The sequence below is a fragment of the Nyctereutes procyonoides genome, unplaced genomic scaffold (genome assembly GCF_905146905.1).
Source record: "Nyctereutes procyonoides isolate TBG_1078 unplaced genomic scaffold, NYPRO_anot_genome, whole genome shotgun sequence".
Taxonomy (NCBI): domain Eukaryota; kingdom Metazoa; phylum Chordata; class Mammalia; order Carnivora; family Canidae; genus Nyctereutes; species Nyctereutes procyonoides.
In genome coordinates, this window is record NW_026575142.1 from 6,336,189 (window position 1) to 6,347,090 (window position 10,902).

General features: G+C 45.7%; 1 protein-coding gene across 1 annotated transcript; it reads left to right on the forward strand.

Moving 5' to 3' along the window:
- Window positions 1–3,499: 3,499 nt before the first annotated feature.
- On the forward strand, window positions 3,500–4,632 carry NEUROD1 (neuronal differentiation 1). The gene has a single exon (XM_055308485.1). It carries the CDS (start codon window positions 3,500–3,502, stop codon window positions 4,568–4,570), a length of 1,071 nt encoding a protein of 356 aa, XP_055164460.1. The 3' UTR covers window positions 4,571–4,632.
- The last annotated feature ends 6,270 nt before the right edge of the window (window positions 4,633–10,902 follow it).

Below are 10,902 nucleotides of genomic sequence, written 5' to 3' on the forward strand. Positions count from 1 at the left end.
GGAAACCAGACAGGCTCCTGGGTGAATCCTTCTGTCTTCCCCAGAGCTCTTCCTACACTGACCAGCGAAAACTCCCTACAGCTCCGCTCTAGGAAACTCAGCATAATTCAGGTCACGCTTTGGGCACCGGGTCAGGGCGCTCAGCCCTTTATTCCCCTTTCAGATTTGCGCCTTCCAGCCACCAGTGATTTCCTTAGGACCCTCTTCCCCTCTCCACTCTTGCCTCTCCGGTTCCCAGAGGCACCTGGCTTCAGCCGCTCAACCCTGACACTGTTTGCAAACTCGAGGGGGCTTTTAGGGCGATTGCCTTTAAAAAACATTCCAAGTTCCACGCATCCATTGGAAGGGGCACCGGGTCTGGGAGGGACAGGATGTTAGTCAATGGAGGTTTAGAGACGGAGCTGCTGGAGGAGGGATGGCAATGATAGGCTGTCTATGACTACAGCCTGCCCGGGGAGGAATGAATGATCATTCAAATCGCCAAACACAAACACGGGCCCCTTCAGAACTCTTCGGGAATCTCTATGACCTTTGCTTGACAGGTGGAGGTTGGTTGAGTCAAGTGAGAGTCTGTGAGGTCTGGAGGAGTCCTGGCCATTAACCCCCTCCAGAGCCCTGCCAAAGGCCTTTCCCGAAAGAGGAGCGAAGAAAAGACCCACTCGGTGTAGGCCCTGCTTGCTCCCTTTGAGAAGGCTCCTCGGAACCAGGCGCCTTTTGCAGGTCGGGGCGGTGCAGGGCCCGCTTGGGGCGGGAACAGGGGGTGTCGGCGGGGGAGGGGGGCATCCTCTGCAAGGATCCAATGGCCTTGGCGGAAAAGGCATTAGAATCCAAGCATCAGAGGAGCCCCCGAAGCTTTCACACAGAGAGTTCTGGGACCGCAAGAGCCAAGGCCTGAGCGCGCCCAGCCTGCGCCCGGGCCCAGGGGTGATGTACGGGGGGCCTCGGCGACAGAGGCCGCTGAAGGCGAGGCGCCCCAGGCTGCACGTGTGCTGGGGGCAGTGACAGGCACGACATTTCTACCGTCGAGGCTGGGCCTGGGTGAGCCGGGGACGGAGGCCGCGCTTGCAGACCAACCCAGTGCGCCAGGCCGGTAGGTTTCCTTCGGGGTTTGGCGCGGTTGAGGGGATGGCGGGCACACGCAAAGCGTCCGCCAGGCGGGGGAGACCCCGAGGCGGGCGAGCCCGGGAGGGCAGCAAGTCTGGGGCGCGCCCCGGCGGCCACGGAGCCAGGCCAGGCCGCTCCCCCGCGCGCCTTGCTCCCGGGGCTCCCGGCCGGTGCGCGCCCCGACGCCGGCCGCCCTCTCCCATCGGAGCCCCCCCCCTGCAGTCCCCCTCCCCCGCGCCCCCTCTCCCTTCTGCCGCCTGAAAGGGTTAATCTCTCCTGCGGGTAAAAACAGGTCCGCGGAGTCTCTAACTGGCGACAGATGGGCCACTTTCTTCTGGCCACAAAGGGGCCGGAATGGAGCGCTCCGCGGCATACAAATGGGCGGGTCACGTGGCCGCCGGCTCCTGGCTGGACCGGGAGGACCATATGGCGCATGCCGGGGAGGCAGGAGCTGGGGCGGGGGCAGGGCTGGGGGGAGCGGGCCGGGGGGCGGGGTGGGGAGGGCGGGGGAGCGCGCGGCCCGGACGCGTGCGCAGGCGCGGGGCGCACGGACCTGCGGGCGCTCGGCTCCCCGCCCCGCCTGCGCGCGGCCCCGGCCGGCGGCTATATAACCCGGGCGCCCGCGGCCGGCGCGCGAGGAGCTCGCCCCACGCACGAGGCGCGGCGTCCGCGGCCCCGGGGTTATGAGCCCGCCACTGCTCAGGACCTACTAACCGCCGCAGGTAAGCACGGCCCTCGCCTCGCTGCCCGGGGATCCCCGCACGGATCCCGGGGCCCCGGACGTGCGCGTGCATCCACGGGCATCCCTCCCTCCCCACGCCACGCCGCGGGCAAACCCGCTCGCAGCTCGGCTCGCGTCCATCACCCAGCGCGGGCTCTCCAATTTAAAAAAAAAAATGTTTTAGTGTTTTGGTTTTTTTGGGGGGGCTCTTTGGGGTTTTGTAAATAATGCACCCCAACTCTGATGATCGGCTTGCTGGTGGTGATTTCAAAGTCCTGGAAGCAAATGACTACTTGACTTTCTCACTCCTTCTAGTAAGGGAAAAAAGAAAAAAAGAAAAAGAATTAGAAAAGAAAAAAAGAAAAAAGGAAAGCCCTGTCACCAAGATGCATTTTGTGTGCATGTGTATTGTACGCGATTGGAAGTGCCGAGTTATCGTTTCAGTGACTAAAAGGGACATTTGAGACCCGGAGTATATTCCCCCACCTCCCCCACACCCCATCCCCACATAACCCACTTGACAGGTAGTTGAGTTGGGAGGGAGGGGGGATGTGGAGACGGGGAGAGGAACCGACTCCTGCTACCTGTTACTGCTTCCGAGGCGGCCGGCCGAGTCGCCAGCAGCCAGCGCAGGAGCCAGAAATTCAGTTATTTCACTAAAGGCTCTTTTTTTTTTTTAATTTTCTTTATTAGAAGCGGCAACTTCGCTCTTGCCAATCGCTGACCATCATAATTACTCAATCTTTTTAAAGAGAGGTTTGAGGCGAACTTTGAAAAGCCCCCAATAAAGAGCGGGCGGCCCTTTCAATGGGCTGTTTATTAGAGAGGAGCCTCCCGCACCTGATCCCAGGCGCCGGGCAGGGCGCTGTGCGCGGTGCCCCGGCCTCGCCCCGGAGCCTGCGCTTTTTGTACAAGGTGGAAATTCAGCGGAGGGACAGTGATGGGGGGCGAGGGGGGAGGAAGGCGAGGGTGGCACGGGAGCCCCCTGCCCACTTCTGTTGCCACACGTTTCGTTGATGGCGAATTAATTGGACGGGAGCTACTTTTTCTCCGGCACGCATTTGCTCTTCAGTCTCGGGGTAGTGTGTAATCTTCTTAAAAATCACTGCCACCGTTAGTTAGCAAATTACGTAATGGCCCTTTGCAGCTGTAATCGCCAGGGCTGAGAAGGGGACGCACAGAATTGGGATTTTTTTTTCCAAACTCATCATTTTATGTGTGTGTGTGTGTGTGTGTGTGTGTGTGTGTGTAGTTGTGAGTGACTTTGAACTCACGCAGATAAAGGTGGAGTAGTGGGGGGGGGAGCAAACAAACATGAAGTAGTGGAAATGCATGCTCATTTTCACGCATGTATCTCTCTGCCGCCTAAGCACCGTAAACACACTTTCACCCATCGCTAGGAAACACACCTGCTTGCTCTCTCCCCCACCTGCGGCGCTGCCCTCTGTCCCGGGGGCCTGTTGTCAATCAGGCCAGCTAAGTTTTTCTTAGGAGCATCTGTCTGGTCAGCAGCGGTCACTCCCGCGCGCGTGCATCCCTGCCAGGTTAGGGAGCGGGAGCGGGAGCGCGGGGAAGGCGCAGCCGTTGGTGAGCCTAGCGCTTTTCTCCTTTTCTTTCTGTTCCTCTCCCCCTGCCCCCTGCCCCCGCCCCCTGTTGAATATAGGAAACCGCATCATGACCAAATCGTACAGCGAGAGCGGGCTGATGGGCGAGCCTCAGCCCCAGGGTCCTCCCAGCTGGACGGACGAATGTCTCAGTTCTCAGGACGAGGAGCACGAGGCAGACAAGAAGGAGGACGACCTGGAAGCCATGAACGCCGAGGAGGACTCGCTGAGGAACGGCGGCGAGGAGGAGGACGAGGACGAGGACCTCGAGGAGGAGGAGGAAGAGGAGGAGGAGGACGACGACCAGAAGCCCAAGAGACGCGGCCCCAAAAAGAAGAAGATGACCAAGGCGCGCCTGGAGCGCTTCAAGCTGCGGCGCATGAAGGCCAACGCCCGGGAGCGCAACCGCATGCACGGGCTCAACGCCGCCCTGGACAACCTGCGCAAGGTGGTGCCCTGCTACTCCAAGACGCAGAAGCTGTCCAAGATCGAGACGCTGCGCCTGGCCAAGAACTACATCTGGGCTCTGTCGGAGATCCTGCGCTCGGGCAAGAGCCCGGACCTGGTCTCCTTCGTCCAGACTCTGTGCAAGGGCCTGTCGCAGCCCACCACCAACCTGGTCGCCGGCTGCCTGCAGCTCAACCCTCGGACCTTCCTGCCCGAGCAGAGCCAGGACGTGCCCCCGCACCTGCCGGCGGCCAGCGCCCCGTTCCCGGGGCACCCGTACCCCTACCAGTCCCCGGGGCTGCCCAGCCCGCCCTACGGCACCATGGACAGCTCCCACGTCTTCCACGGGAAGCCGCCGCCGCACGCCTACAGCGCGGCGCTGGAGCCCTTCTTCGAGAGCCCCCTGACCGACTGCGCCAGCCCCGCCTTCGACGGGCCGCTCAGCCCGCCGCTCAGCATCAACGGCAACTTCTCTTTCAAACACGAACCGTCCGCCGAGTTCGAGAAGAGCTACGCCTTCACCATGCACTACCCCGCAGCGGCCTTGGCTGGGCCCCAGAGCCACGCCTCGATCTTCTCGGGCGCCGCCGGCCCGCGCTGCGAGATCCCCATAGACAGCATCGTGCCCTTCGAGAGCCATTCGCATCACGAGCGAGTCATGAGCGCCCAGCTCAACGCCATCTTCCACGACTAGGGGGGCACGTCGGCTCCAGCATCCCGCCCCCAGCCCCGGGAGGGGCGCCCACGTGCCCACTGTGCTCGCGGCCACCCTGGTGTTTACAAAAGGCAGCCCTTTGGGTACTATTGCTGCAAAGTGCAAATACTCCAAGCTCCGAGTGATAGATGTATTTATTGTCGTTACTGCCTTTGGGAGAAACAGGGGATCAAAGTTCCTGTTCACCTTATGTATTATTTTCTATAGCTCTTCTATTTTAAAAAAATAATAATAAAAAAGTAATACAGTAAAAAAAAAAAAAGAAGAAGCACCGCAAATTTGGTGTAGCTGTATTCAGATCATATGAATTATCTGATCGGGATAACAAAATCACAAGCAATAATTAGGATCTATGCAATTTTTAAACTAGTAATGGGCCAATTAAAATATATATAAATATATATTTTTCAACCAGCATTTTACTACTTGTTACCTTTCCCATGCTGAATTATTTTGTTGTGATTTTGTACAGAATTTTTAATGACTTTTTATAATGTGGATTTCCTATTTTAAAACCATGCAGCTTCATCAATTTTTATACATATCAGAAAAGTAGAATTATATCTAATTTATACAAAATAATTTAACTAATTTAAACCAGCAGAAAAGTGCTTAGAAAGTTATTGTGTTGCCTTAGCACTTCTTTCCTCTCTAATTGTAAAAAAAAAAAAAACCACAATTGCACAATTTGAGCAATTCATTTCACTTTAAAGTCTTTCCTTCTCCTTAAAATGAAAACCAGACCCATAACTCTTAAGAGGATAAAAAAAAGGAGAGAGATGTAGTCCCTATCAAAACATATCAATTCAATACATTACTTGCACAAGCTTGTATATACATATTATAAACAAATGCCAACATACCCTTCTTTAAATCAAAAGCTGCTTGACTATCACATACAATTTGCACTGTTTCTTTTTAGTCTTTTACCCTTTGCATTCCATGATTTTACAGAGAATCTGAAGCTATTGATGTTTCCAGAAAATATAAATGCATGATTTTATACATAGTCACACAAATGGTGGTTTGTCATTATATTCATGTAATAAATCTGAGCCTAAATCTAATCAGGTTGTTAATGTTGGGATTTATACCTATTGTAGTCAATTAGTACAGTAGCTTAAATAAATTCAAACCGTTTAATTCATAATTAGAACAATAGCTATTGCATGTAAAATGCAGTCCAGAATAAGTGCTGTTTGAGATGTGATACTGGTACCACTGGAATCAATCTGTACTGTAATCTTGTTTGTAATCCTGTATATTATGGTGTAATGCACAATTTAGAAAACACTCATCCAGTTGCAATAAAATAGTATTGAAAATCTGGCCAATTGTTGCATTTCTTCTGAAAGTGATTTTTTTAAGCATAAATAATTCCTAAGCAGGATAATTGCTTTATTTGCTGAATTTAAAAAAAAAAACGAAATGCTGTTTGTAGAATAAAATAAAGGACAAAAGTTTACTTTAGCATACTCTCTAGTCTGTTTGTCTCGGTTAGAGAGTCACCAACTCTTTGTAAAGATAATGAAAGAACCTAACTCATATTTCATTACGTGGAATATGAAGCTGGGGGGTGGGGTGGAGAGACAAACGGTTGTGTTTTTGTTTTTCTTTGTTTTAAGTGCCTTCACTTTTAGCTTCTTGGTTTCTATTCTTTTAAATGATTATGGTATATTTTCCCCCTATTTTTTTTAAAGGGGCATTTAGTTCATTATTCACAAGCAGACACAAGCAAGTGCCCTAGCTTAGTTTGCCTATACATTTAAAATGTATAGGAGAAAACTTTACCATTTTCTTAGTGCTTTGTTATCTGTACATTTCCCTGCACTGAACTGCAAATCAGTACTATCACAAAGTACCGTTGCACTTTGCAAACCAGCACTATCCCCAGAGAAAAGTTACGCACCTCCAGAAAATGTCGGGGGGGAACGATTGAATTAATCTAAAGAATCCAAGAAGTGGCATTTTGTAATTATTTTATGAACATCTTGTGATGATTTCAGTAAACTTTTTTTCCAGGAGAAAATGGTAACGAGTTATTTGTACTCAAGAACATGCTATTTGTAGTATAATATATTTTAGGATGATACAATTGTGTCCCTTCCCTTTTTGGAATGCTAAATAGAACTCAGTGGAAAAACTTCCAGATGACTCTGTCCATTGTTAAGTCCACCAAAAAAAAAAAAGTTTGGCATTTTTCTTCCTCTGGATGTATTGACTGACAGGAATGCTTCCTAGGGAATAACATTTTGGCACTTGTGCCCTGGCTGTACCACGGTGCTCTGATTACTGTCATTAGTAACTCCATTGTTCCTCCTCTGATTCGGATGCCACATTGGATGACTACCTCTCTTCCCAAGCTTGTTCCTTTAATCTCCTTCTCATTGGTGATTTAGGGGTTCCAGAAAGCTGACCTCATTTAGCAAACTGCTCCAGAAAAATGTGAGTAATCTAATGGACAGGAACAATTAGCCATACTAATAACATTGCCAATGGGGCTATGTCAAGCTGTGACAGTAGCAGTAAGGAATACTTCAACATTAAAAAATGTTGAGTTCAATTTAAAATACATCATTTTAACATGTTTTCCATCAGCCTTCATCAGATGACAGAAATACTTTTAAGTTAGTCTCAACTTTATCCAAAATGCAATCATCTCATTCCAAGTGAATCAGAGTTGTTATTTTGAAATCAAGCTGTTGCTTCTAGGATTGCTCTCACTGTTCTTACTTTAAGAGACGTAATACTGATAAGATATATGAACATTGCCAGCCTTCCAGCCTAGGGGACCATGAAGTGAACATTCAGATCTGATGTGATCTATTCAGCAGCTCAATTTCACCTATAATCAAAAGTATACATCTTCATGCAAACTAAAAACTGTTGCTCTAGTAAACAGGAGAAATAATAAGAGAATGCATGTTAAGGATACCAGCTTTTAAAACATCAAGCAAGGAGATATCTATACTGTGGATTTTTTTTCCTTTTCTTTTTCTTTCTTTCTTTTTTTTTTTTTTTGGTAAGGTAGAAATACAGACTATAAGTCAGTTTCTTTTTCTTTCATTTTGCCTATATAACTTCATTCTAAAACATAAGGATTCTTTCAGTCAGTCAAGGAGTAACTCACATGCCACCATCTTTTATTCAAAGGCAGGCACAGATGTTCCTTCTGCAGGGGAGGTTTTAATTTATGAAAATGATATTGTTTATGCATGAATGAACTGAATGCACTCTGCATAACACACAGCACTTCCATCTGATCAGAGAAATACCACAGAACCAGTGCCAATGTCAGAAACATATTCTACAAATTTACTCACTTAAATGTTTAATGAATATTTGGAAGGCATTTTCAAACCACAAGAAACCTTTTCAATTATCTTTTTCTTTTCTTTTTCAATTGCCACTAATATTTAAAAGAGAATCGGTTTTTATAATTGGCTAATGCCTATATCTAGCTAATAAGAAAAGAAAATGTTTTACTAAGTGAAAAACCAACCAAAAGAAACACTGGCAACTTTAGCATCATTGGAAAAAAATCTTTAAGTGTTGTTGTATATTGCTTGTTCTGAGTAACATTTAGGGCTCCTTTATCTTGGACAATTACTATTCCTATTAAGTAGGAAGCTTAGATCTACTTCTCTAATGTGAAAATGCTCTAAAGAGTTATTTCCAGGAAAGAAAAAAAAAACCTGGTATTTAAAAATCAACAGTCAGTTTCATGGTGGGATATGAAATTTGGCTAAATATTTTAACCAGTGCATAATTCCCTTTGAATAGAACACTGCATAACTTAGATTTCATTTACATCACCAACTGCATTCATACAGTAAGATCTACTTTTAATCCTAAAAAAATACAATTAAATGCAAATTAAAATGAAGAATTATAATATCTTAAGAACGTTCTGATAATTTTAGGTTTATAATACGGTACAGTATAATAACATTTGCAACAAATTAGAAGTGTTCTAATGTATTAATCTTAAAAAAGTCCCTATGTTTTTACATTTGAAAGTCTATAATTCTTACAAAATTAATGCATTTCTGAAGGAAGCTAGCAATTACTAAAATGATATATGGATCATTAGCTAGCAGTTTGAAGCAAGCTGTTTTAGTTCTATAATTAAACAAGAGATTTAAAGTGAAAATATCTATTAAACAATTAATAAAACTAGGCTTCAAATGTAGACTGATTTTTGTCCTAATGGGAATTGTAAAACAGGAAAGCCATGCTTAAACTAAACTGAAACCTCCTCTCTTCCCTTTTCCTCTCCCTTCGCCATGATTTATTTCCTAAAAACTATCTAAATAAAATCTTTAATCCCAGGGTCTGATAAAGAATAAAAGAGCCAATGCAACATCTTGTGGAACACCAGGACTGAGAACTCTTGTTGCTACCATTGCACAGAGGCATTCTGGCGTCAGATACATAGTGATTTGTATGGTGGCATAATCATTGGCTCCTGGCCAGGCATTATGTTTCAGAGGACACTATTGTCAAGAACCATTCAACTAGAAATCTGCACTGTATGCACTCAAAAGTTGAGATCATCTGCCTTCCCATGTCAGGAAGAATTTTGTGCTGGCAATTGACTCATAGACTCTTCACACTCACTAACACTTGGTTCAATGACTCTGATGGAATTAGCTGGATAACCAAACTAGTGGCATTGACAAGACAAGGCCTCAGTCTCCCAGGACTTCGGTTCAAATTGTGAATTTTAAAATGTCTTAAAATGCAGAGTCTTATGGAAATGCTGGATGAAATCTTCAGATACATTAGACGTGGATTTGGCCATCTAAACATTATTGTGCTAGTTGTCTAGCTAATAGGGAAGTGGATAGGGACAATGATAGTTTTTATAGATCCCCAGGTATAGAGCAATCCAAAGGGATATATCCCCTTGTGAAATAACATCTAGAGATAAAAGAATAGATTTAATCTCACATTTATGGGGAATCTTGGTAACTTACTTTGCTCTTAATAAGATTAAAAGCTACCCCTGCTTTAAGCTTTGATGTCTTAAGGACACACCTCCAGAAAGATGGCCTCACGTGCTTACTAGGTCAGGGCTAAGTGCTCTCTGCTCATTTATGAATTTCAGAACTAAAGCAGCCCTGTGCCTTATTTTACAGATGAAGGCACTGCAGAAAGTTGGGATACCTAGATCCTCGTATGACTGGTTTCCTTTCTTCATTCAAGTTCTAGTTCAAACGCCACATCCTCAAATCCCGATATGAAGTAGCAACCTCACCAAAATCAAAATTATGATTGCCCCTTCCCTCTTCCAGAGCATTACTTGCTTACTTATTTGTTTCACTTATTTTTAAATTATCTGTCATAAGAACAGAACCTTTTTTAAAAAAGTATTTGTTGTTTCCCTAGTGCTTCATAAGAACAGAAGCCTTGTTTCTTGTTTCTCTGTTACTTAGAAGATCTAGAAGATGCTCAAAAATATTAACATTCCAAGAAAATCAAACCACACTAATCTAATGCTGAAGCTGTTATAAATCAAGTTGGTTGAGAATGGGAGAGGACCATAAATGATTCTCAGCTCAGTGAAAGTTATAAGCATTAATTCTAGAAAAAGAGAACAATTGACACTAGTTTCTTTCTTTTTTTTTTTTTGACACTAGTTTCTTATAACATGGTGCCAAACATCTCTCCTCCACTCCTTTTGAGGATAAAAATCATGAGCTATAGGTTCTTTCTTGTTTAATATCAATTTGTTAAATATGATTTGGAACTGCAATAAAAAAGGAACTAAAATATTACAGGCTGTTTCCAGACCCTACTTTTTCTGTCTCTCTCTTTTTACATTCCTTAAGAGCTTGAATGCATGCTACTTTTTTCCTTCCTGTTCATCATTCTTTGTTTTTGTTCTATTGTTAGTGTTATATAAATTTGTCCCACATTGAAGAATTTAGATTACAGCAGACCAGAATGTAACCCATAAGGACTATGTATGTAGTCCAGCAATGAGTTGGAGAATTTGAGTAGCATTAAACAAATTAAATAGTAAAAGAAGTCGCCCTTAGGTCGATGATAGCTCAGATGTAGAAATCCACAATATAAAAGAAAGTACTGTATTGTCACAATACTTGCTAGTTCAATTCGTTTTCCTTCAAAGTATCAGTTAGAATAGAAAAGTGGTTAAGTTTGTGAGGGATGTGGTCTTCTTTGCCAATACAACACTATGAAAGAGGACATAAAGTGATTGTCTTCAGCAACCCCGGGTATGCATTTTAGCACTAAGTTCTTAGGAGAAGTGCTTAGGGACCAGAAACATCAAAGGATCAGTGTTC

What these genes read in the sequence shown, in the direction of transcription:
- NEUROD1 (XM_055308485.1), top strand. Translation starts at nt 3,500, where the DNA reads ATGACCAAATCGTACAGCGAGAGCGGGCTGATGGGCGAGCCTCAGCCC.